The sequence below is a fragment of the Mauremys mutica genome, chromosome 12, assembly GCF_020497125.1.
Source record: "Mauremys mutica isolate MM-2020 ecotype Southern chromosome 12, ASM2049712v1, whole genome shotgun sequence".
In the NCBI taxonomy this organism is placed as follows: Eukaryota; Metazoa; Chordata; order Testudines; family Geoemydidae; genus Mauremys; species Mauremys mutica.
In genome coordinates, this window is record NC_059083.1 from 37,560,851 (window position 1) to 37,587,908 (window position 27,058).

At 46.1% G+C, this 27,058-nt stretch overlaps 3 protein-coding genes across 4 annotated transcripts; all 3 read left to right on the forward strand.

Moving 5' to 3' along the window:
* The first annotated feature begins 409 nt into the window (after positions 1-409).
* Positions 410-1,369, forward strand: LOC123346747 (olfactory receptor 1009-like). The gene has a single exon (XM_044984211.1). It carries the CDS (start codon positions 410-412, stop codon positions 1,367-1,369), a length of 960 nt encoding a protein of 319 aa, XP_044840146.1.
* A 16,526-nt stretch (positions 1,370-17,895) lies between these two features.
* On the forward strand, positions 17,896-18,883 carry LOC123346474 (olfactory receptor 14C36-like). Its single transcript, XM_044983887.1, has one exon. The coding sequence runs from the start codon at positions 18,044-18,046 to the stop codon at positions 18,830-18,832; it is 789 nt and encodes a 262-aa protein (XP_044839822.1). The 5' UTR covers positions 17,896-18,043; the 3' UTR covers positions 18,833-18,883.
* Positions 18,884-19,499: 616 nt separating this feature from the next.
* Positions 19,500-26,172, forward strand: LOC123345124 (olfactory receptor 14A16-like). Of its 2 annotated transcripts, XM_044981802.1 has the most exons (3): positions 21,476-21,596; positions 23,136-23,229; positions 24,485-26,172. In XM_044981802.1, exons 2-3 carry the CDS (start codon positions 23,188-23,190, stop codon positions 25,469-25,471), a joined length of 1,029 nt encoding a protein of 342 aa, XP_044837737.1. In that variant the 5' UTR covers positions 21,476-21,596; positions 23,136-23,187; the 3' UTR covers positions 25,472-26,172. The 2 variants fall into 2 exon arrangements, with proteins under 2 accessions (XP_044837735.1, XP_044837737.1); XM_044981800.1 differs by lacking the exon at positions 23,136-23,229 and having other exon boundaries at positions 19,500-21,596.
* Positions 26,173-27,058: the final 886 nt, after the last annotated feature.

Genomic DNA, 27,058 nt, shown 5'->3' on the forward strand with positions numbered 1-27,058 from the left:
GGTTTGTTATAGAAGTGGATGGGTGAGATTCTGTGGCCTGCACTGTGCAGGAGGTCAGACTAGATGATCATAATGGTCCCTTCTGTCCTTAAAGTCTATGAGTCTATGAGCTTCAACAGGAGAGACTGAGGGAGCCCCATATCACACTGTCCCATTCTCCCTGCTGAGCAGGGTTTTTGTGAATCCCAGTGGGGCCTGATTCTGGGATTTAGTCACCTAAAGTGGCAGTTAGGGGCCTAAATCCGTTGTGACTCTAGTCTATTTTGTCCATTGAAAACACACATTTGGAGTAGGGCCCTCTTTACATTCATCCTACTGATTGGATATTCACCACAGGCCACTTCAATTTACCTTTATGATATGTGTTCCTTTCATTCTTGCAGGTCACAGTTTTCCTGAAAAAATATTAATGGAAAATCAAACCACAGTGAGTGAATTTATCCTCCTGGGACTTTCTAGTGACCCACAGATGCAGATTTTCCTCTTCCTGCTGTTTTTAGTTATTTACCTAGTCACCCTAGTGGGGAATGTAATGATCATGCTGGTCATAAGGGCTGATCCTCACCTACACAACCCCATGCACTTCTTCCTCTTCCATTTATCCTTTGTTGATATCTGCTATTCCTCAGTCACGGTGCCTAATATGCTGATGGACTTCCGAGCAAAGCAAAAAACTATTTCTGTTGATGGATGCATTGCCCAGATGTTCTTCTTTTTCCTCCCAGCTGGTACAGAAATTTTCATTCTCTCAGCCATGGCGTATGACTGCTACGCAGCCATCTGTGACCCATTGCATTATGTGCAGACAATGAGCAAAGCGATCTGTGTTCAGCTGGTGATTGGTGCATGGACCATGGCCTTCTTAGGTGCCACAATTAACACAGTTTTTGCCCTCAAGTTGCATTTCTGTGGGCCCAATCAAATCAGCCATTTCAGCTGTGAGCTCCCTCTACTATTACAACTGTCCTGCACTGAGATTCTTATCAATCAAGTGCTGCTTCTCACTTCTACTGTGATACTTGGGTTGAGCTCCTTCCTCCTCACAGTGATCTCCTACATTCACATCATCTCCAACATCCTGAGGATACGCTCTGCGGAGGGCAGGCGTAAAGCCTTCTCCACATGCAGCTCCCACCTGATTGTGGTCAGCTTGTTGTATCTGACAGCTCTTTTCCAGTACATAAAACCCAGCTCGGTCTCCTCTGTGGTTCTGGATGAAATATTCTCCATCCAGTACAGCGTCTTGACCCCCATGTTAAACCCCATCATCTACAGCCTGAAAAACAAGGAGGTGAAAAGGGCTCTAGGAAAAATGTGGGGAAATTCAAGTTTCTCAAGTAGCGATGATGTTTTAATTGTTTATAAATAAGAACGCATGGAATAATGGATAACCATTGTTCTGGAGGTTTTTCCGCTCAGATATCTCACTGACCAAATCCTCAGTTGGGTCTCCTTCATCCAGGGTGAATGCTATAAACACCAGACTATACAGTCATTCACACCTTCTCGCTCTTTCTCTCTTCTTCCCATCCCAATCTCTCTTTAATCTGGGACACTGACCGCAATAGAGGTATGACTGATTGACACCAGCTGGGGATCTGGCCAATTCTGTACAAGAAAGATCTTTGTCTGTTACACTCTGTAGTTCTTCTAGGATATTTTCTTAAAAACCCATATTTAATATCTGTAGCATCTTATTGTATTGATCGCTGTTAAAATCGCTAGGGTTTTCTAATAATAAAAACCACTGGAGCCAATGGGTGTAATCCCTAACTCGGGCTATATTCACAAAAGGATTTAGGCTTGAACAGGAGAGATTGAGAAAGATCCACATCAGGTATCCTATATCCCAGTGGGTAGGTCACCCACATGGGAAGGGGCATATCCCAGGCGACTACCCTAACCACGGGGATAAAAATTATGAATGGTCTCCTCCTCCTAATTCCTTCTTCATCTCCCCCACCCCCAGCTTCTTGTAACAACATCTTAGATGGGGTTAGAGGGTTCCCAGCTGAGAATCTCAAGCAGGAGGTGCCTCCCCACAGAGAATATAGGAACTGAACTCTATGACAGCAGCAAGGTTTTCAATATACCCCTCTCCTCGCCATCTCTCATTGGCTAGGGAACCACTTCTCAAGCTGGTTTTTTTAAAATCCATAACCTCTCGCCATTCATTGTGGAGGGAGTCTGGGCACTGAACTCAGGTTTTGTGCATCCCAGTGATTTTCTAGGCAAACAAAAGTTAGCTGATTTAATGCTCAGCAACACAATACCTACATCCCTTTGAAAATCTAGCCCTTGGTATAAATTGACTGAGACCCATTAAGGCAATGAAGCTAGATGGGTTTACATCAAGTGGGATTCTGGCTCGTAGTGTTCATATTCTCAAGTGATTTTGGTCTCCTCAAATTTCACTCACTGTCGAGTTGGAAAGACCCATGTATCACTGAGTTTCCACTTAAGCACTAAACACAGTAGGAAGTGGTGCTGGCGCTCTGCACACAGCTGAAATTCACCCTTTGAGGCAGATCCCCAGCTGGCGGAAAGCAGCGTAACTCCACTGAAATAAACAGGGCTACACCGAGGTATGCCAGCTCAGGATCTTGCCTAAGCAAATAAAGATATGATATGACTCAGAATCCACTTACTGTGAAAGTTTGACTTAAAGAGATATGGGCTGGGCTACATGAAGAGTTAACCAATAGGCTGAGATTCTTAAAAGAGCTTAGGGCAGTTAGGTACCCAACTCCTATTGGATGGGGAAAACTTAGCCCCAGTCATGTGCCAAAGGTGAGCCAGAAAGTCTGTGGAGAGGAAGACAGTGAAGCCTGATCTCTTCTGTCCCTGTCCAATGCTTTTAACCACAATACCGTCCATGTGTCCACTGGGAGTCCCGTATCTCTGCCCATACCAGCCTAGTAGTGACAGAATGCACTGCCGGCCCCAATTAACAAAGACACCACCCTCTTCTCCCATTTTCACTGGGATGATTTCTTTTCACATACTTCACATAAAACGAATAGAGCTGGTTGAAAAATGGGAATATTTTCATGACAACATGTCCCTCTTTCTCATAAAAATTCAAATCCTTTGCAATCAGATCAGTGAATGAAAAATAGCATGACTTAATTACTTTCGCCTCCTGGTTTTGCAGAGTATCCTGCCTACTACGGCTGACTCCATTGGACTCTAATTTCTTTAGGACAGGAATCATGAATACTTCCATGTTTGTTAGTTCTGGTGATTTTTTTCCCCATAACATCTTTTTCCAATCTGAAAGTGTGATTACATAACAGAAAATTTCTGTCAGAGAATCTGTATGTTAACGAAAAATAGTTTTCTGGGGGGGAAGGAGTTTTCATTTCAAATTGACCTCTCAAAATGAAAGGAAAGTTTTTGTTTTAAAATGTCAAACAGAAATGAAGTGTTGTTATAGCCCTGTCACAGGGCTATTGTATGGGTAAAATCCATTAATGTTTGGGAGGAGCTCAGATAGCACATGAGGGCTGCAACCCAAAGACAGTGCTCTGCACTCCATTGTATTCCACAATATAGCTCTGAGGCTGGGACGTTTCAGTACTGAGCTGGATACATACAAGAGTGCAATTTTCCAAAAGCCGCTAAGCTATTTAAGAGCCCAAGTCCCAGTGACTCTAGCAATGAGAGTTATGCTGCTAAATCACTTAGGTGCTTTTGAAAATCCCACCCTAAGGGCCAGATTTCCAACAACCTGGCACCCACAACTGAGGACAGATTTTCCCAAAAAGCTCCCCTCCCATTTAGGCAATGAAAAGAGCCAGTTTTTCAAAAACGTTCATCAGCCAGCAACTCTTGAGTGGCACTTAGAGACAGATTTTTGACACAGCTCATCACCTACCGTGCTGAACTGTTTTGAAAACATGGTCCTTAGTTTGTGCCCTCCCTTGGCCATCAGCCCTCAGTTCATGAGAACTAGCTGCTCTCTTTCTTCCTCTGCTCTGCCTCTCCATCCTGGCCTGAGCATTCAGGCCTAAATATACACATTATCCATTCACCAGCTCCCTCAGCTCTATGGGAAGACACGTTCATCCTCTCTGCCTGAGCCTGCAGACAGCCTGAGACAATAACTCTGAGAGACAGGAGTTGCCCTGAGAATTACCAATACCACAATGCTTGACTGAGTCTGCACAGAGCCAGAGACAATCGTGCTCAGAGGGGACATCTGCCTTGAGTGTAATCAACGCAGCAACATCTGCCTGAGTCTGCAGAGAGCCCAAGATAGTAGCTCTTAGTGGAGAGAACTGCACCATTCATCTTAATGGAGTGTTGGATCCACTGGTTATGGGCGGACCCCACCACCCCCACCTCAGCAGGGGACACTGTGCTGCATTACAAGAGTGTTCTATAAATGAGAGATGTCTGTATCTACGTCAATAGTTAATGACTGAGGCGTCAGTAGGTGGCGCTCCTGAATATGCACCTTTGTAGGAGTGAACAAACTTCTTGTTGTGCGTGCACTGCAAATGGCTTCCTCTCTGCAGCTCTCTCCATGGAGCTCTTAACAGCCATCACAGCGGAGGGTCTCTAGTTGATTGTAATGTGGACTTGGATAAACCACTAGCAAGCGATTGGCCCTGAGTTAAGCCCAGGATTGGCTGGGTACGCAAGCGGTAGGCAGTGCAAACTGGTGGTCCATTTCCTTATTGCACGTAACATTGCAAGTCCTAGGGCAGTGCTCCCCACCCAGGCATGTGACGTACATGCTTTCAAATAGCACAAAGTCTCCAACCAATAAGGCCGGCATGTGTGTGTAACTTAAGACCGCGCGGTAAAAAAAAAAGAGAGGGGAGATGTCCTCATAAAACTTAAAGCTGTGGAGAGTTGAGACCATAGCATAATAAAGTGGGAAAAGTAACTCCTCATAAAAGGCTGACAGGTATTTGGGGGGGAAGACATAATTTCTCCTCAAGCTCAGCAACCAGGGTGACTAAAAATCCATGGCATCAAAAGGAGAGGCAATAATCAGGCCTCGAAAGTACTTGGAATATAAACTTGTTAAAACTCGGCAGGCAGCAGCTAAAAAAGCAAACTACTCTGCAGCCGGACCAGAGACAGGTCTGGTTACTTGGTGGAATCAGCAGAAAAGTGACAAAACAGACAAAGCAGTAATAGTTATACTGGATATTCTTAACATAAAGAAGAAAAAATTGTGACTTTAAGATCTCAAAACCAGGCTCTGAAAGATAAGAGCCTGTGCTCTAAAATATGTAACTGTCTGGAAATTGGAAAAAATCCCAAAGCAAAAGAATCACCATGCCTGGGACACAACTCCAGACTGGGAGCAGGAGAGCACACTCCTGGCATTTGCCAGCCAACTGCTCCACCAGTTAACTATCTGTGGGAAAACTCAGCAGCACAAAACAAAGGGGAGGAATCAGAACCCCTTCCATATGTTATATCCTTGGGGGCAGCTGGTTTAGGAAGAAATCACTTGAGGCCAGACAGCAGACAGCTAAAAAAACTACCATTTTATTTACAGACACAGAGCTCACCCAACTGGCCGAAACTGGCTGGGCTATCCCCTAATAAATCTAACTCAGTTGCCATAGCAACAAAAACCATGACAACCAAATACACAAATATTCTTCCCCCCCTCCCCCCCTAAAAAGAACATCCCCTAAATAAAACACACACTAGACTAGAGAAGGAGGGTAGACTGCCTCCATTCCCGGCTAAACCCTGGGGATTATTTTGCCCCATAACCGTGGGATCGCCCTAGCTAAAGATCCAGCCGATGAGGAGGCCTTCTGTCTCTAGGTGGATTACGGCGAACTTCTGGTGTTGTTGCACCTGAAAGTACCATGGGCTCAGGGTCTGCAGCACGAACAGGTGAGGAGGTGGTATCAGCTCGTGCTGGGCAAAGAGGTATCTCAGCCGCCGGCAGTAATGGAGGAGAACAGTCAGGAACAGGTGATTCGTGATTCGGTGTCTCATCAGAAGAGGTGAAGTCAGACCCCTCAACTGCAGATGTGTCCTGAGGACTGGCATGACCTGGCAACAGCTTATCTACATGTCGCCGCCAGGTAAGATTCTCTGCAGTCTGGACTGTGTAGGAAACAGGTCCTGTTTGAGTGATGATTGTGGCAGGGACCCATTTAGCTCTGGAAGTATAATTCCAAGCCAAAACTGGCTGTCCCGGGCTAAAGGTTCGGTCTTTTGCTCTGTGTGCCCGTCTGATGACTTGATATTGCTGCTGATGTTGCACAATTTGTCGGGGTTCAGAAGGTTTCAGCAGATTAAAGCAAGTGAGCAGCTGTCGTCCCATCATTGGAAAGGCCGGGGATGCCTGGGTCGTAGCATGAGGGTGTGTTTCTGTAGGAAACTAAGAAGTTATGCAGACGCTTTTGAATGGAGTGTTGTCCCCTTGCTGATTTCAAAGCGTGTTTCATTGTCTGCACAAATCTTTCAGCTAATCTGTTGGTGGACGGATGATATGGTGCTGGCGTGATATGGTGTATCCCATTTCCCTTCATAAAATTTTGAAACTCCTGAGAGACGAACTGCGGTCCGTTGTCACTCACAAGTTGTACTGGCAGACCAAAATGACTAAAGAGTCCTCGTAGTTTTTGGATAGTACTCTCTGCAGTAGTGGACTGCATTATAGAGACTTCTGGCCATTTAGAATGGGCATCTACTGCCACCAAGAACATGCTTCCTTCAAGGGGGCCAGCAAAGTCAATGTGAATACATTGCCACGGGTTTTCAGGCCAGTCCCATGGGTGTAGGGGTGCCCACTGGGATGCATTCCTCACACCCTGACATGACATACAAGGTTTTGCCTTCTCTTCAATAGCACTGTCCAATCCAGGCCACCAAAAATAGCTTCGTGCAATTTCCTTCATGCGCACTATTCCACAGTGACCGGAATGTAGCTGTTCTAACATCTGTGATCTCAGTGGTGGTCAGGGGCGGCTCTACAAATTTGGCCGCCCCAAGCAGTCATGCCCGGGAGGCGCCCCCAAGCCGCGGGAGCAGCGGACCTCCCGCGGGCATGACTGCGGAGGGTCCGCTGGTCGCGTGGCTCGGCTGGACCTCCCGCAGCTGCGGGCGGTTCGCTGGTCCGGTGGCTCCGGTTGAGCTGCCGCAGGCATGCCTGCGGGAGGTCCAGCCGAGCCGCGGGACCAGCGAACCGTCCGCAGTCATGCCTGCGGGAGGTCCCCAGGAGCCGCCGGCCGAGCGTCCCCTCCGCAGTCATGCCTGCGGCAGGTCCGCTGCTCCCGGGGCTCCGGTGGACCTCCCGCAGGCATGACTGTGGCAGGTCCGCCGGCCCAGCCTGCCGCCCCCCCGGGAAAGGGCCGCCCCAGGCGGGTGCTTGCCCCGCTGGGCTCTGGAGCCGGCCCTGGTGGTGGTGGAATAATGACACGTCTCCCCCACAACAAACAACCATATTGGACCGATAACTCCGTCCTCCTGGACATGTAGGTAACAAGGTTGGGTGAGACCGGAGAGGTTTGTCGAGATTTTCCGTGCATCACCAGGTCCATAACGTGGGACAATACTGGAGTTGCCTTGTTTATCTGAGTAGCAGTGATGGGTGTATTCTCTACCTGTTCAAAGTAGAAGATTTCCTTTTGGGCACTATCTTGATGTTTGACCGGCAAAGGCAACCTTGAGAGGCCATCTGCATTGATGTGCAGAGTGGAATTCTGATATTTGATTTCATATGTGTGTGCTGAAAGTAACAATGCCCAACGTTGCATACGACTAGCAGCTAATGGGGGAATGCCTGTGTAGGGTCCAAAAATTGACATCAGAGGTCGATGGTCTGTAAGAAGAGTAAACTTTCGCCCAAACAGGTACTGATGAAACTTCTGAGTTCCAAAAACAATTCCTAATGCCTCATGTTCGATTTGGGCGCAGTTAGTTTCTGCTTTGCTTAGAGTGCGTGAAGCAAAAGCAATAGGTCTCTCTTCTCCCGAAGGCATAATGTGTGACACGACTGCTCCCACTCCATAAGGGGAGGCATCGCAGGCCAATTGTAGGGGTAAGGATGGATCAAAGTGCGTTAGAACTTCAGAATTTAGCAATGCATCCTTAGCTTTGTTAAATGCAACATCACAGGCTTCAGTCCACTTCCAGGCCTTGTTCTGCCCAAGGAGCTCATGAAGTGGTTTTAGCAGTGTGGCTAACTGTGAGATGAACTTTCCATAATAGTTCAGTAGTCCTAGAAACGAGCGCAGCTGGCTTACACTTCGAGGTAGGGGAGCTTCCACAATAGCTTTAACTTTTGCAGGGGCCTTATGAAGACCTGCAGAATCAATGATGTGTCCCAAATATTCAACAGAGGGCTTGAAGAATTCACACTTGTCTTTGCGAACTCGTAGGCCATACTCTTCCAGTCTTTGTAGGGTAGCCTCTAAATTCTTTAAGTGATCCTCTTCATTTCTTCCAGTGACCAGGATATCATCCAGATAGCACTGAACTCCTGACAAGCCACACAAGATCTGGTCCATAGCCCTCTGGAACAGGGCGGGAGCAGACGTTATTCTGAAGGGTAGGCGACAGTATCGATAAAGCCCCTTATGAGTCACAATAGTCAACAGCTCTTGGGACTTTTCATCGACGTGCATCTGTAAATATGCTTGACTCAGATCAATCTTACTGAACTTTTGTCCCCCAGCCAGGCCTGCGAAGAGGTCATCAATGCAGGGAAGCGGGTATTGCTCTGCACACAACACTGGGTTGACAGTGACTTTAAAATTACCGCAAATCCAGAGAGAGCCATCTTTCTTCACTATTGGAATGATAGGAGTGGCCCATGAGCTATGGGTAACTGGTATTAGGATTCCATTGGTGACCAGGAGCTCCAGGTCTGCTTCAACTTTTGGCCTGATGGCATATGGCACAGTTCGGGCTTTCAGATATTTTGGTGGACTGCCAGGTTTAATGTTCAATGTCACAGTGATTCCCTTAATACTTCCCAAATCATCTCCAAAAACTGCAGCATGTTTCCTTAGTATAGGGGTTAGACTGGTTTCTTCTTTAGTCATCCGGTGCACTTCTGCCCAGTTCAGTTGAATCTTCCCAAGCCAAGACCTACCCATTAAGGCTGGGTAGTTACCTCTCACCACAAACAGTGGCAATTTAGCAGCCTGTCCATTGAGCTCCACCTGAACATCAATAGTGCCCAACATGGGCACAGCTTCTCCCATATACGTCTTCAGAAACATTTTTGTTGCCTTAAGCGGAAGATGCTGTAGCTTTTCTTTATACACAGTCTCAGAGACCAGCAAGACGGCTGCACCGGTGTCCAGTTCCATGCGTATAGGTTTGCCATCCAACAACGGGGTTACCCAGTATTCATGTGAGCCCACTGCCAAAGACAAAACATGCCGTGGCACTTCCTCTTGCGAAGAGGTGTCACCTTGATCATCCTGGGTCTGCTCTAGGGTATGCAGGGTTCCTCTTTTTGTCGGCCAGACCACCGGCCTCTTTTTCTTTTGTTTACAGGCACACTCAATGTGTCCCTTTTTGCCACAGTGTCGACACACCAGGTCCTTACACCAGCATTCTGATGCCTGGTGACCCGGCTTACCGCAGCAGTAACATTCTTGACTCTGCACAGTTTTGTTGGTCGGTTCTGGTGACACTTTTTGCACCCTAGGGGATGCACCGATGTATTGCACCTCCCTTGTAGCCAGTTCCATGGAGACAGCAATATCAACAGCCTTCTGTAATGTAAGCTGAGCCTCTTTCAGTAGGCACTTCCGTGTAGCTTCACTGTAGAGGCCACACACTAACCTGTCACGCAGGGCATCATTTAACATCTCTTTAAATTCACAGTGTTCTGCTAGCTTTTTAAAAATTGCTACAAATTGTACAACTGTTTCATCTTCCTTTTGGTCTCTTTTGTGGAACCTATATCTTTCAGCAATTACCAGTGGTTTTGGGGAAAAATGGGACCCCAGGATTTCCACAATGTCACTGTAAGATTTAGTCTTAGGGTAGGTCCATACTTACCGCGCGGGTCGACGCGGAGTGTTCGACTTCTCGGAGTTCGAACTATCGCGTCTAATCAAGACGCGATAGTTCGAACTCCCCACGTGCTCCGGTCGACTCCAGAACTCCATCACCGCGAACGGCGGTGGCGGAGTCGACCTTGGAGCCGCAGACTTCGATCCCGCGGCGTCTGGACGGGTGAGTAGATCGAACTCGGGTACTTCGAGTTCAGCTACGCTATTCACGTAGCTGAACTTGCGTACCTTAGTTTGACCCCCCCCCCCTTAGTGTAGACCAGGCCTTAGGCTTAACAGGGTGTAGTAAGCTGCGTAGCAGGGAGTAGGTTTTAGCCCCTACAACACTTAAGAATATTGTCACCTTCTTCGCTTCTGTAATGTCATTTGCAATAACAAAAAGCTCAAAACACTCAGTATATACATGCCACTGCTCTATATTCTCATCAAAAGGTTCCAGTGGCCTGGTCAGAGTAGCCATGATTTTTAGTTTCACTTTCACAGTCAGTGCAAACAAGCAGGTTTTTTGTTTGTTTGTTCTTTACCTTGACTTCTACTTCCTTCTGTTACTGGAGCAGCACCAGAATCCCATCCTCATTGCCACTTGTTATATCCTTGGGGGCAGCCAGTTTAGGAAGACATCACTTGAGGCCAGATAGCAGACAGCTAACAAAACTACCATTTTATTTACAGACACAGAGCTCACCCAACCGCCTGAAACTGGCCGGGCTATCCCCTAATAATCTAACTCAGTTGCCATAGCAACAAAAACCATGACAAACAAATACACAACACCATACATTTCTTCGCATAACAGGCCAAATTTGAGCACCCACAGAAATAATAAAGAAGCACCACAAGAATTAATTGCCCCAGGGAAGCAAGTACAGCATGTCGCTCCAATCAAAACACAGCTAACAAGGTTCAGAAATGTTAATGCGGAGGGTGAACCAGTAAGGGGACTTAAAACAGAAACAACTGAAATTTACCGTCCCTTCACCCCCAGGAAAAACAGGCACTACTGTCTGATTTACCCGAACTCAAGCGTAATAACAAGAATACTAAGTTCTGGGACAAACTGGATGGCCTGATTGAAATACATGGCATTCATAGGAAGGTAGCAGCAACCACACCCTCCAAGGAAATTGTATCAGTTCATGCAGTCAGAACCACTACCTGCTTCACTTGCAATAAGCCTGGACATCTGGCACGTGACTGTAAAAATAAAAATAAAATCAAAACATGCAGTAATTGTAAAAGGAGCTCGGGGAAGTAATCAACCCCAGAGCAAGCTGCATTGAATGGGCCAAAGGGTCCAAACAGGAAAGATCATCTCAAAATATAGCCATGATTGCCAGTAATAGGATAATAATACCAGAGTGGGGGTGGGGGAGGAAGACCAGTAAAAACCCCGTGTTCCCTTCACCCTGAAGTGTGAGCAACAGATAAAAAAAATTGTGGGCTAGTAAACATGAAGCCTATATCTGTAGAAAGACCAACTCACAAAGCCCACAGGCAGGACCCAATTAAACCAGAAGCCTTGAAGGCAGTTAAAGATATAGTCACTAAGTTGAAATCTAGAGGGATAATTAAAAAAACCACCTCCACAACTAACTCCCCAATTTAGCCCGTCAGGAAGCCAGACAGGACCTAAAAATTAACTATAGACTACACCCACCTTAACTGGGTCACTCCAAAGGCACATCCTATTGTGGCAAGCCCTGCCTCTATTCTTAATTTGCTCACACCAGGACACTCAGTATTTTCAGTCCTGGATGTAGCTAATGGATTTTGGAGTATTCCCCTTGCAAAAGAGAGTCAGGAGAAATTTGCATTTACAGTAGGAGACCAGCAGTACACTTGAACCTGAGTACCTCAGGGGTTCCATAATTCTCCCTCCATATTCCACAGGACTATGGTAGAAGTAATAGCATGAGTGCCTTTGGAAGGGGATACTGTGATACTGCAGTATGCAAATAATTTGCTAATTGCCAGATCAAATGAAAAGGACCATCTAAAAACCATCTAAAAGACTGTTCATGTATCTTCGTAAGGCAGGATTTAAATTAAGCCCTGAGAAAGCTCAATTGCAACAGCAACAAGTTTTATACCTAGAGTATAACATCTCCAAGGAAAAAAAAAGCACTCACAGTAGATAGAAAGCAGGCAATTAGAGGATTAAAAAAACCACGGACAGTTAAGAAAGGCCGTCTGAGGTACACTCAGATAGGGGAAACCATGGACAGGCCCGATGTGAAGTACTCGAAGGCAAGGAACCAGGCAGTGGAGGTTAAAGCGATCATTATGGGCTATGCCATCTCTGGTGACAAGGTCCCCTAGGGATGGATCTGGGTGCTATTTTGTCAAATTATGTGGGGAGTGTCTATCCTGACATTCTTGATGGTACTGGTGCTTTATCGGTGACTCAGCAGTAGGCTGGGTACATTATAATTACAAATTGGTATATTTAACCTGGCGGGTTAGGGAACCCTAGGGTCAAGAGGAGGGACTGAAGGGTTAAAATCCATGTGCATTTTATATAACAACCTGGTATATGAATTGTGCCAGCTCTTTCTCAGACCCAAAGTCCAGAGTTTGGTCAAGAGACCAGAGGCCTAGCAAATAGTGATTAGCTAAGAGAAAACTGGGGTAAACAGATAATCTTGTTTATCTGAAATAGGCCTGGTCAGCAAATTGCCTGGTGTTGGAGCTAAGAACTAAATAACTGTGTCTTATTCAGAGTTGCAAATTAAACAAAGGATCCCTATTCCTATTGTGTCAGTCTCTTCTGTAGGGAATGTTCTTCCCACAGATCCAACCTTGAGTTTATGAAAAGTTGGCACATGTCAGTATAAGATAGAGCAGCCTTTCACCTCCCTTCCCAGGGACCAATGCCTGCCTTAAGACATAAAGGGGACAATCTTTATTGCCATATACTTTCACTGTTTCTTTGCTTTAACCCCTAGGAATGTACCTGTTGGACAATCAAAGGAGTTGCTCCATTCCTATGGACCCCAAATCAGAATTCAACATATATATTTTATACTAATAAATTTCATCAAAGTATTAATTAAATGTTAACTTGCTAACTTAAGACCATGGGCGGAGACATTATGTAACCTTTTAACCATTGGTTAATGTGCTATCTTGTCTTGCTGCAAAACCTATCCCGGGGTGTGGAATTGCCTACCCTATCACTTTCTCCTGCCCATGGAAAATCTATATATTCTATTGTAATCAATTGATTGACAGTGTCTCTGAGCCTAATAGGCCAGGTGACAGTCTGCCAGCGCTGTGTGTAATAAGCTCCTATACTTGGCCTCTACATGGTGTGGCTTTATGTCCTTCAACTTGTAGGGAAATTATGGAAGGTAATAATTGGAGATATACCAATCTCCTAGAACTGGAAGGGACCTTGAAAGGTCATCAAGTCCAGCCCCCTCCCTTCACTAGCAGGACCAATTTTTGCCCCAGATCCCTAAGTGGCCCCCTCAAGGATTGAACTCACAATCCTGGGTTTAGCAAGCCAATGCTCAAACCACTGAGCTATGCCTCCCCCTGGCTGGGAGAGTTTTGAAACTATGTAGTGGGCCAGATCCCCAGCTGGTGTAAATGAGCATACCTCCATTCAAATCACAGGACCAGATTCCCAGTTGGAGTAAATAGTCCCAACTACTCTGAAGTCAATGGAACTGTATCAATTTCCACTGGCTTTGTACCTGGCCCTTAGTTTTGAGTCTTTGCCTCTGGGTAGCTCCTAGTGATCAGCTTCAGGTAACCAGGTCAGCCTGAGCAATAGCTACCTCTGGTGGCAGCATCTCAGGAGATGCTGGTGCAATGCAAGAGACAAAAAAATATCTCTGTTGGCCCAGAGGTAATTATGTGGGGTTAATGAAGGCTGTTCTAGGCCAACTGAGGCTCTGGTGCCACTAGGCTCTTAATTATTGCAAGTCACATGTCTGTGCTGTATATTTTATTTCTGCAAACACCTTGGGGTACCATTTCAGCTTTTTCTGTTTTTTTTTAACCAAGGGTTCTTCTTCCAGGGTTGCTGCGATCATGCGAGATGCAGGGTGGATGCTGTTTCACCTCTGTGGGGTTAGGATTAGATAGGGCAGATTGTCAGGATGATTTATTCCTGTGAGGAGATCAAAGCTGGGCTCACAGACCTGGAGACCGGATTCAGCTATTTAGCCCCAGAGCAGGGACATCCTGGGCTGTGACCATGTCTAAAGCCTACACAAGCTGGGATCATCTCTAGAGCTGGGAGGGGCTTTCAGTCCCTGATCCCATTTAGTCCATCACCTCTCACCCAAGCTTGGCCTAGGAGGGGAGCAGGAAGCTCCCACCTGTGGAGTAGATCCTGATCTGCTAGGAACTTCAGAGAGAGCCAGCAACTCAGGACATACAGCAAGGGGACAGCAAAGGGATGCTGGATAGATAGATAGTGTCCAAACTATTCTGATGCTTGAGAATCGACTGCATCACAAGCTGAAAAAAATTCCACAAACACCAGAACAGTAAGTTTACTATTTCAGTTGCATATTTGGGGCTATTTTTATTTAAGAGCATAAATGTGAAATTACAATCTGATTTGTTTTAGGGTGGTCTACCGTGCTTTGTCAATCCGAGATACACTACTTATGTTATGTAAACAATGTATCTGAAGTAAATGTAGCATAGATCCACTAACCACGGTGTCCACACTAGGCTATATCGAAGGGAGATGCTCTCTCGTCAACATAGCTTCCACATCTCGTTGAGGTGGATCACTGACATCGATGGAAAAGTGCTCTCTCATTGACATAGTGTGTCTTCACCAGACCCGGTAAATCGATGCCGCTGCATCACTTAGGAGTTTTGATAAATCCTGCTGGGTGCCTGTCTCCATCTTTAGGTGCCTAAATCCCTTTGTAATCCTGGCCCACATAAATAACAGAAGCTGGGCTTTAGTCAGGGTACCCTGTGGGAGATCCTAGGGCCTGTGCTATGCAGATATCAGACTGGAGGATCATACTGGGCTCTTTTGGCTTGAAAATCCACTAATTCATGATGTTTTGCCTCTGGGCCTCTGCTTCTGGGCTGTTTAGGCCTCGTGGAGTGAGTCCCTGCAAGCCCTCAGAGATGGCTAGACAGCCTTCTACAGCAGCAGCCCTCTAGTGGCACGGAAGCTCAAAGTCAGCTCATCTACAGACAGCATCAGGTTTTCACCTAGTTCTGTCAATTTGTTCTTAGAGTGATGGCTGAAAGGGCTCTTATGGAGCTGTGTCCTTGGCGTCTAGATACTACAGCGGTAGGGAAATGGAGATAGAGAAATTATGATCAAAGAATCCTGGTGCTGGAAGATCAAACACATCTCAAGTTGGGGAAAAAATCCACAGTGGGCAGCACAGTTAATTCACTATTTCAATTAAATACAGTTGTGGTTTAATATACAGAACAAATGTATGACCCTAAACATAAATTATTATTTGAACCCTTTAAGGCTTTAGCTATCAATTAAGTCAGAGAGCTAGAGCCAATCAGAAAAAAAATCAGTGTAAATCTTTGCCTTTGCCTTTGCCTTTGCATCAGATACCCCAAATCAGAAAAAGATTCGGGATTTGGCAACCAACCATGTATTTGTTTTTAGCAAAATACTAGTGTTAAGTGAAAATGTTACATTGCCAACAAAAGAGTATTGAGGTTTTCAGTTTAAAAAAAATATTGTTTCAAGTATAGCAGAAACTTTCCTTGGACGTTTTTGTTTAGATTTAAATCCCATTTTGTAAACAAAAATAAGCAGAAAATCTCTGACCGCCCCTAATTGAAAATTGAGCTTTAAACAAAGTTGGGAAGCATTATTCTTATATTTAATAATACAGCCATTTCAAACCGGTTTCTTCTATTGCAACTGTGTTTATTTCTGTTTCAAAGGAATAGTTATGGAAAGGTAAAAAAAATAGCATAGCAGCAAAGCCTGCAGATTGTGTTTTGTACACTCTAGCACCTGTAAACTGTAAACTCAGAGTCAGCTTTGCACCAGCCACCTGAAGCCTGTCTATCTCAACCCTGCCCAAGGACACAGAGGAAATGAAGGGGAGAGCATCAAGACCTCCTGCTCTAGCCCCATATCCTCTGTCCCACACTGCTGCCACCTTAACACCAAAGCTGTAAACAGGTGCACAGAACATACACATAGTAAAACACAGCCCCTCCCTAACCAAGATCATAGTCCTAGTAGACAAGGCAGTGAAAGTGGGGGAGAGGAAACAGAGGCACGGAAAGGGGAAGCAACTTGCCCAAGGTCACCCAGAAGGTCAGTGGCAAAGACAAGAACATAACCCAGGTCTCCTGATTGCCACTGACCTGCACAGCGCAGATATGAAGGTAGAGAGGGAAACGATAAACCATAGCAGTAACAGAGGGATGCTCCTGTCCCATAATTACACAGAGACACAAGTGCAGCAGGTATCAGGGGCCATGAATCAGTCTGTAAGCAGGTAGCAGGACGTCTCTGCACAGAACAAAGTGTGGAATCATCACAGATGAGCTGGTGCTCGGGCCATTGGGTATGTCTGTGTTGTGTTTCCCTGGGAAGAGGGGATCAGGCTGTGCTGCTGGTTTAGAAGTTTAGTTTCCTGTCCAAGTTGTTAGCCTGCTGTTTGTCCTAAGAAGCAGGGACAGCTCCAGGCACCAGCATGCCAAGCACGTGCCTGGGGTGGCAAGCCGCGGGGGGCACTCTGCCGGTCGTCGCAAGGGCAGCAGGCAGGTTGTCTTCGGCGGCATGCCTGCGGAGGGTCAGCTGGTCTCGCGGCTTCCTTGGACCTCCCGCAGGCGGGCTGCTGAATCCACAGGACCGGGGACCTCCCGCAGGCAAGCCACCGAAGAGAGCCCACCTACCATGCTTGGGGCGGCAAAATACCTAGAGCTGCCCCTGCTAAGAAGATATGACTAGAAGGGACCTGGGTCACTGAGTCCAATCCCCTGCTCTCACTGGCAACCCAGTCATATAATTCCCATTCTAAACTGACATAGCTCAGTGTTAACACCAGTTAGGTTGTTTGTCCCCAATGGCTCCTATTGGGAGGCTGCTCTGTACCGTCCCTCCTCCGATGGGGACAAACTTTCTTCTCATTTCCAAGCTAAATTTACTCATGGACAATTTATCCCCATTACTTCTTGTGTCAACATTCTCCTTTAGCATCAATAGCTCTGCTCCCTTCCTCGTGTTTACCTCCTTGATGTGTTTATAGAGAGTGATCATAACCCCTCTCAGCCGGCATTTTGCTCAGTTAATTAGCCAAACACTTTTAGTCTACATCTACTCAGCAAGCTAGGGCTGTGATTCACCAGCTTGCATGGACGTGCTCGTGTGCTAGCTTTGTGAGCATAAATAACAGTGTACCTGCGGTAGCCATGCAGAATACAAACCCACCTGAACTCGGGGGCTATGTACTGTATTCAGCACAGTTTCTCCTTCTGCCATGGCTATACTATTTTCAGACTTGTGCTAGCCACACTCAAGGTATTGCAAGTAGTGTATGTGATCTGGGAATCACTTCCCTAGCTCGTAGTTTAGATGTAGCCTAATTCTTCTTTCCTAAACTAGCTCTCTATTGTCGCAATAGGATGACCATCATTCCTAAGATTGTTGGGTTTGGGTTGTAACTTGTTCCATATTTACATTGCATTTTATCAAACTTCATCTTGGACCAGATCCTCAGATGGAGGAAACGGATGCCATCCATTGACTGTAAGGAAGCTGTGGCAATTTACACTGGTGTGACAATGCTCCTCAGTAGTGGTGTGATTGTCAGAGATGAGGAGGAGGGAGGACATTAGCCTGACCACTGCCCTTGCCCTTCTTTCCACAGACAGTCCATGATGTACTGAGAAAGAAAATGTCCAACCGAACCACCGTGACCGAGTTCCTTCTCCTGGGGTTCTCTGAGGACCGGGAGCTGCAGATTTTACACTCTGTGGTGTTTCTAGGGATTTATCTGGCAGCCCTGGTGGGAAATCTCCTTGTTATCATCCTTGTAGTGGTCGACCACCACCTTCACACCCCCATGTACTTCTTCCTGATGAATTTGTCCATACTAGACCTCGGTTCCATCTCCGTCACAATCCCCAAGTCCATGGCCAACTCCCTGTTGAACACCAGGTCGATTTCTTATTCTGGGTGCGTTGCCCAAGTCTTTCTCTTCATTTTCTTTGCTGTTGTTGACTTTGCTTTTCTCACCATCATGGCATATGACCGGTACGTTGCCATCTGCCAACCACTGCACTATGAGACTATAATGAACAGGGGAGCTTGTGTCCAAATGGCAGCCAGTGCCTGGATCAGTGGAATTCCCATTTCTACTATGCAGACTGGTAACATATTTGCATTACCTTTTTGTGGTGGTAACAAAGTGGATCAGTTCTTCTGTGAAATCCCCCAACTGCTCAAGATCACTTGCAATGACGCATACCTCAGTGAAGTTGTTATTACTTCTTTTCTCTTGTTCTTAGGCTTAAGTTGCTTTGCTTTTATAATTGTGTCGTATGTTCAGATCTTCAAAACAGTGCTGAGAATCCCCTCTGAGCAGGGCCGGAATAAAGCCTTCTCCACTTGCCTCCCTCACCTCACTGTGGTCTCCTTGTTAGTTTGCACTGCCACCTTTGCCTACATGAAACCCACCTCCAGCTCAGCATCAGGACTGGATGTCATAGTGGCTGTTCTTTATTCCGTGATGCCTCCAGTTATGAATCCAGCCATCTACAGCATGAGGAACAAGGAGATAAAAGGTGCCCTGAGGAAACTAACTGAGGGGAAGTTATCCAAAAAGAATAAAATTTCCAGATTTCTCCCATGACCATGTTTTTATTCTGTGCTTCTTTAAAGATATAATCAACTGATGACATTATTGTTTCCATGGGAATGTGATGTTCAGGCTTTTTATGCAAAAATGTTGTGTTCACAGTAGTAATAATGCAGACTAAGTTCACTGAAGTCAGTGGAGTTACTCTACTGTGAATTAGATAAGAATCTATCTATCTATCTATCTATCTATCTATCTATCTATCTATCTAAATTATGAGGGCATTTAATTCATTTCTGCATTTCCTTGTTAGAAGTGTGAGTTAGCTGAACTCGACCTTCTGGACAAGCACGAGCTGTCACTGGGAAATATTAACTCTGTGTTAATAATGTTTTTTGCCATTTTATTTCCTAGTTTTTCAACAGAAAGGAAGCTTGTTGGTCCGAGTTAGTGGTCATTGTGGCAGCTGTAGGTGGCCATGGATATGGATGATGAGTGAAGTAAAAGGCTCTTTTAAGAATCATCACATTGTTCTAGAAAAGAGCTGTATACTGTGCACTACTTGGTCATTCTGGGTTCCCCTCAGCTTCACACCCTGAGCGGCGGCGCTTCCCCAGACCCTGGCACACATTGGGAGGGGTGATTAGGGAGAGGCTCAGTTCCCCCAACTGTCAAAAGGGAAGGAGAAAGCCCCCAAGATCACAAAAGAGGGAGAGGGAGGGGTATCCGACACCATAGATGCATCGCGAGCCCCCTGATACTGGTACACACAAGGGAGGTGAATGTGGGGCTGTCAGGCGCCCTGCCCCTCGTTCTAGTTCTGGATCCACATAGGTGCAGAGAGCACTGATGGAAACACAGCTCGGTGCTGTGCTCGCTTTATTGTTCACGCTGCAAAACTGGATCTAACAGGAAAGTGAGGCTTTGCACTGGGGAGGGGAGAGAACATAGAGCCCTCTGAACATTGAAAGAGAGAGGACATCACACCCCTCTGTCTCCCAGTCCCCCATCAATCACCCTCATGTCCCCTCTTCCCAGTGTCCCACCCCTCATCTCCTGACCCCAAACCCATCTCCTACCCACCCCCCCATTTGTCCCTTTCCCAATAACCTCCCTCCTCTCACTGCCCCCCAAACCCTACTCCCACAATTCCCATCAGCTCTTCCACCCTCATCATCCTCCTCTCCCAGCAGGTAAGTGTATTTCAAAAATTGTTTCATTACCATCTAAATATCCTGTGGTGCGCCCGGTGACATTTCCCTACAGTTAGAAACCCTCAGACAGAGCCAGGTGCCTCCTTATTCTTAGGTTCAGATTTCGGCTCAGGGTTTGATCTGAACTCAAAGTGCACAGATGGCATGCGGGTTTGTCAGCCACTACTGGACATTCCCCCTTCAAGGACTCAGCCTGTGAGCCAGAGGTAGCTTTGAACCTGTTCATCCTCTCTCCATGCATGTGCTCAGCGTATTCCATTCGGTGCGTCTCTAAGCCCTTCGAAGGCTGATGGGCCTAACTGAAAGCTAAACTCTTTGGCTAATAACACTGTCACATTATTTCCTCCAAAGAGCTGGTGAGTGGCCCTTGAGCACTGGAAACACTCCCTGCTGTGTGGATCTGAGCCCTGGTTTGATCTCTGTCTGTGCACAATAAATCAGCACCAAAACACACCAACGTTAAGAAAAGTTAGAAGTGACTCCTTTGGAGTCGATAGGGCTGATTCCCTCTCACTCACCCTGGTGTAAATCAGGAGTAACTCATTTGTACTGAATGAGGCTGATTTCCCCCTCACTCACCCCAGGGTGTTACAATGGAGTATGTCTGGTCTAAGGAAGAGGAGATTCAGGTCCTTTGACTCCAGTCCCTGCTGAGGTGTGACCCTTCTGTGTGGTCCTGGGCCCTTCAACCCCAGAATCCCCTGGGGCATGGCCCTTCTCTATGAGGTGCTCTGCCCTTCAGCCCCCCACTAATTGCAGCATCTCCTACCTCATTTGACTATTCCTCTGCCCCCACTCTGTAAACTCCCCATCTGGTGAATCTCAAGGAGCACCCACTGATATCAGAGTGCCTGCTGTACCGCATCAAGGACAGCATGACTAGATACCAGGAACGGGACATGCTGGGGTACGATGGGTGGGAGTGTCCAGTGCCCTGGGTCTGACTGGGGCCAGCAACAGATGCTGCACTATCCACAGCCTGGAACAATAGTGGTGGGATGGGGTGATCGGCCCCCAGTGCAGCAGCTGCCACATTGTCTGCCTGAGTCTGAAGAGGGTCTGAGACAATGGCTCTGGGAGAAGGGAACTGCCCCAGGCATCTCCATGGCATTTGAATTCCCAGCACCAGTGCTCTGGAGCACTCCAACAACCCCACCAATGCAGGGGGCTCTCTGTGCAGGGGAGAGAAAGAGTGCAGCAGTCCTGACCGCCTCACCCGAGCAGACACATCCTGGCTGGGGAGGTAAGGATTGTGGGGACCATGACTGCCCTCTGCCTGTCTGTGGGCACCTAGCTGATCCCAAGGGGTTGGGGGAAAGTCACCTGCTCCTCTTCTGGGACAGAGCAGGGTCCCATGCCATTGTCCCAGCCTTTCTTTGAAGCCCTCTCCACCTCCATGCATGGCCCTGGAGTGTCTGAATCCAGCCCTGGGAGTCAGCAGAGCTTTATGGGAGTAAATGTGCGTCTTTCCACAGGCTCCTGGGAACAGCCCAGCTCAGAGCTGTGACTCTTGGAGGGACCACCACCAGCTGCTGAAAATAGAGGGACAAGGACCACCCCCAGTGGACAATTCTGCACTGATCTCCATTTCAGGGAGGTTCCCTGTGAGTTAATGGCTGGTTGAAGACCTGCACCATGGCAATTTAATTCATTCTCTGATCTAATTTAACCACGAAGGCTCTCGTGATCCATGCCAATGTCTCACCCCGCTGACCTTTTTGTCTCAGCAATACCTTGTGGAAGTGAGTTCCCCAGGTTAGCTGTGTGCTGGTTGGCAGTGGGCAGAGGCAACCCTGGAAATACTGTTCAGAAAAGGGGCTTGGCCAGGAAGAGGAAGGAGGAGAGTGGGGAAGGAAGGAAGTGGTGGCCAGGGCTTGCCAATGGGGAGAAAGAGGAGAGAATTGGCAGGTGTTTGGAGCCAGGGGTGAGTGGCTGTTCCCTGGATCTGGGGCCATGTCAGGGGAGTGGGGCTAAGCAGAGGAGAGAACTGGTGGGCAGAAGAGGGGACTGGTGGGCAGAGGGGTTAAGCAGGGATCTCTGAGGAAGCTGAGTCAGGAACTCTGGTCGGGAATTGGCTCTTGGCCATGGGAGGGGGGACTCTCAAAGAACAGGGGCTGACAGGGTCTGTGGGGTGGGGGTTTTGAGAGGGGTGGGAGAAGATTAAGGGCTGTGGAAGTTTGCTTGGGGGTCTGGGTTAGGTGACAGAGAGGGAGAGAAACACTCATAGTCTAGGGTAAGATGGGTTCAGTGGGTGAATGATGGATCATCTCCAAATAAATGTTTCTTTATAAAATTTTCATCCAGTCTCAATTATTATCCCCCAGATTTTGGTAAAGTGAGGCACAGAAAGTTGAGGTAACATAGCTGCATAGCTGGGCTTCCATCACAGGAGTTCTTAGCATCTCAACCTTCTTTCTCTAGACACCAGGCTGTCCTAGTTATCATTACAGGCTGGGATTCTCAAGGGTGTCTAAGGGATTTACGAGCCCAAGATGTACACGCCTTACTGCCATAGGCTCCTTTGCAAATCCCAGGCACCATTTTCAGCAATTCAGGAGAAGCCCAGGCCTTGGAAGTTAACGAGAAACACAGGGCCAGGATTACAAAGGGGTCTAGGGACCTAAAGGAGGAGTTAGCTGCCTATTGGGATTGACAATAGCATGTAAGCAGGTTAAGCTCCTCACTCCCACTGAATGACCATGGGACTTAGTCACCTAGCTCATTTAGGAACATTGATAAATCCCCGTAGGTGCCTGTCTTCATCTTTGTGATTCTGGCCCACAGGTAACACAGAAGCTGGGCTGAAATCAGTGAACACTGGGGGAGATCATAGGCCTGTGCTATGTTAGGGGCAGACTAGAGGATCAGAATGGCTCTTTTGGCTTTATCACCTAGGCACCTATGCACTTGCCTGTGGGCCTGTGCTGCTGAGCTGTGCAGGGCTCCAGGGAGTGAGTCCCGCTAGCCCTTAGAAAATAGACATGAATAAATCACCTTCCCGCAGCATCTGTCCTTTAATGCCGATGATGCTCAGCGCCAGCTACACACAGCTCATCTGCAGAGCCAAAAGGTTTGAGTCAAGTTCTGGCTGAGCAGTCTCAAAATTGAAGGGGGAAAGGATTCTCAGATGCCTGTGCCTTTAGCTTCTAGATTCTGGTAGATATTGACCAAAGAATCCTGGTGCTGGATGGCTGAATGGATCATACATTGGGAAAAAAATCCACAAAGATCAGCATAGTAAGTTTTCTATTTCAATTAAATATGTTGGGGGATCAACATACAAGGGAAAATTAAGATGATAAATATGAATTACAATATGAACTTGTTAAGACTTTTACTCTCAATTTAACCAAATACCTGCTGCTGATTGGAATTTTTCCATCCTTCAGGAAAATTTTGACTTTTAACTGAAAACCTCAAATCCATTTTTTTTCAGTTTTTGGCAGATGAAAACTTTTTGCTGAAAACTGGATTATTTTTATCACAAAACCAAAAATGTTTGGATTTTGAGTTTTCAATTTCTTTACAAATCAATCGCAAAATGTTTGGAGAAAAGCAGACAGATTCTGAGATTTGTTGTTGTTTAGCTGAAAACCTGTTTTCCATTAAAAAGAACACAGATGAAAATTTCCAACCTGCCTTAAACTTCAAATAAATTGGGGAACATTAATATTGCCTGATAAGACCTTAATTTCAAACCATTTATTCTACTGCATCTATGTGATTTCTCTTCCAAAGGAATAGTTGTCCTAGTAGACAGAGCAGAGAAGGGGAGGGAGGGAGGGGAAACAGAGGCAGAAAAGGGGGAAATGACTGGCCTAAGGTCACACAGCAGGTCACTGGCAGAGACAAGAGTAGAGCCCAAGTGTCCTGACAACCTCTGCACGGCACAGCACAGAGTAAACGATACAACATAGTGGTGACAGAGGGATGCCGCTAGTCCATTGTTACACGCAGGCCAAAGTGCAGCTGGGAGTTGGTGCCATAAATCAGTTTGGAAGCAGGCAGCAGGCCGTCTAGGCATAGAGTTTGGGGTAGAAAAAATCACAGATGAGCTGCTACTTATGATGCTGGGTGAGTCTACTTGAGAATCAGGCTGTGTTGGCATTTTAGTCTATTTCATGGCCAACCTGTGAGCTTGGTGATGGTCGCAGCAGAGGGACCTTCTTTGGAAGAATTGTTTGGTTTGGATTGTACTTTGTTCCATCCTTCATAGTGCATTTTAACAGGGCACAACTTGGCCCAAATCCTCGAAAGGGGTAAAGTAACGAAGCTCCATTGACTTTAAATGAGCCGACCCAATTTACACTAATGTGATAACGTTACTGATTGATTGTCAGAGGTGAGGAGCACTAACAACACCTCATCTTTGCAAGTGACGAGTGCTGTGCACCTTTGACATTCATATAATGAGATATTACATGAAAGGGAATCAGGGCCATTCCCACTGTCGCTCTAACTCTGATCATTGTCCTTCTCATTCCCCCTACAGCCATCACACAGTATACTGAGGAAGAAAATGTCCAACCAAACCACCATTACCGAATTCCTTCTCCTGGGATTCTCTGATATTCCAGAACTGCAGATTTTACACTTTGTGGTGTTTCTAGTGCTTTACCTGGCATCCCTACTGGGGAACCTTCTCATCATCACAGCCATAGCCCTCAACCACCAACTTCACACCCCCATGTACTTCTTCCTGATGAATCTGTCCATCCTAGACCTCGGCACCATCTCTGTCACCATCCCCAAATCCATGGCCAACTCCCTCATGAACACACGATTGATTTCTTATTCTGGATGTGTTGCCCAAGTCTTTCTTGTCTTCTTCTTCGCTTCAGCAGATTTTGCCATACTGACCATCATGGCGTACGACCGATATGTCGCCATCTGCCAACCACTGCACTATGAGACAGTGATGAACAGAAGAGCTTGTGTCCAAATGGCAGCCAGTGCCTGGATCAGTGTTATTCTCTATTCTGCAGTGCACACTGGAAACACGTTTGCAATATCCTTCTGTGGAGGCAACATGGTGGATCAGTTCTTCTGTGAAGTCCCCCAGCTCCTCAAGCTTGCTTGCTCTAACTCAGACCTCAGTGAAGTCGGGTTTCTCATCTTTAGTGTGTGCTTAGCCTCAAGCTGCTTTCTTTTCATAATTGTGTCATATGTTCAGATCTTCACCACAGTGCTGAGAATCCCCTCTGAGCAGGGCCGGCATAAAGCCTTCTCCACCTGCATCCCTCACCTCATTGTGGTCTCCTTATTTATTTGCACTGGGACCTTTGCTTACTTGAAACCCATCTCCAGCTCAACCTCAGGTCTGGATCTCATGGTGGCTGTTCTCTATTCTGTGTTGCCACCAATGACGAATCCAATCATCTACAGCATGAGAAACAAGGAGCTCAAAGGTGCACTGAGTAAATTGATAGGTTGGAGGTTATTCTCTAAGAATAAAATGTCCATATTTCTCCGTCAGTAACAATTTCATTATGTGTTTCTTTGTATAATCAGCTAATGACATTATTGCCTCCCGGAGAAAATACTATTCAATCTGTTTATGCAGAATTGGTTATTTACACTAGGAAAAATCCAGACAAACATGACTCAAGAAAAAAAGAGTTATTATAGGTTTACACCAATGTAAATAAGATTGGAATCTATCTTCATATACTGGTATCCACCACCATACTATCTGAGCACCTTGCCCATAAAATCAGTAGCCATAGCAAAGTCCCTAGTGAGGTCTCTGGCTCTTCTTATTTTTGGGGGATAATCTCTGATTGAGGTATCAATGCAATTGTTCTTTGTGTTTTTTGTTTACTTGTTTGTCAGATTTTTATTTATTTATTTTGCTTAACTTGTTGGCTGGTTTGGTTTGTTTCTTTGGATGTGGGAAAGCCTGGGGAGGTGGTGAGTGTTTGGTTAGACAGGATTTTTGATGTTTGCCCTCTCTTGGAAATGCCATTATGTCATCTCTCTGATGGGGTTTTCTGAGCGAGCTGAAGGTTTCCTCCCCACAGTGACAACCTCATTAATCATAATGATCAATTTCTATTTGATTGTGAATTATGTTAGCTAGCTAGCTAGATAATGAATAATTTATGGAGATTATTGAGCAAATTATTGTGCTTCTTTTCCTGTTAATGATTGTCTTTGTCCAGATCATGATTTTCTTATAAATACTCCTTATTAAACATTATTTAACAAAGATTTTTATGGCTATATCTTACCCTATCTGTCATTTACAAACAATTCATCCTAACATACTTGGTGTTTGAACTTTGAGCTGTTTTGACAGGATACATTTTTAACATGCTCTCTTTCATTTCTCTGAACAAATGGAAGTGTCACACTCGGGATCCTCAAAAATCAAGGAGGCAGTCATCAGCTCGTTTAAATTGACATGGCTCCTTTGGAGTCAACAGATCTTGGAGACTTTTCACCACCTGAGGGTCTGGGTTAAGTATATGGATAGGGCTCTAGGCTAACACCAAACTGGTGTCAGACCCTGACACTGCCTCCATATCTCTCCTTTCACAGTCAAATAAAGCCTTACAATTGGTGCATTGGAATTACTCTCCCATTCTTGAGTTTGAATTATTAACATAAAATAATTTTTTTATCTCAAAGCTAGAATCACTGGACCTTCTTCTCCAGACTTACCAGTCCATTATGACTCTTCATCATCAACCTCTCCCCCCTGGAAATCCTGCTCACCAGCATGCTCATCACCAAGGTGCTGACCAACATGGTATGCAGTTGGAAGACCAGTTTCTTCCCTAGCTTCCATGCAAGTTCCATTGCATGCACTGACCAACCCCCCGGTCCCATTTGCCTAAATGTCACTGTTTCCATAAATGTTCCTGTCTTCATGGCTGGAACGTTCAGCTGAATCACATTCCCTGAAAAAGTAAAATTATTATTCATGCAAAAAGAGTTAACTGTATTCATTCCGTTTTGCCAGTGATACAGAGTAGTAGCTCACTTCAGCTTCTGGCAGAGATAAATCACAGGGTAGCAAACAAGTAGAGCTGGATGGAAAATTTCTGATTGAAACAGAGTTTTG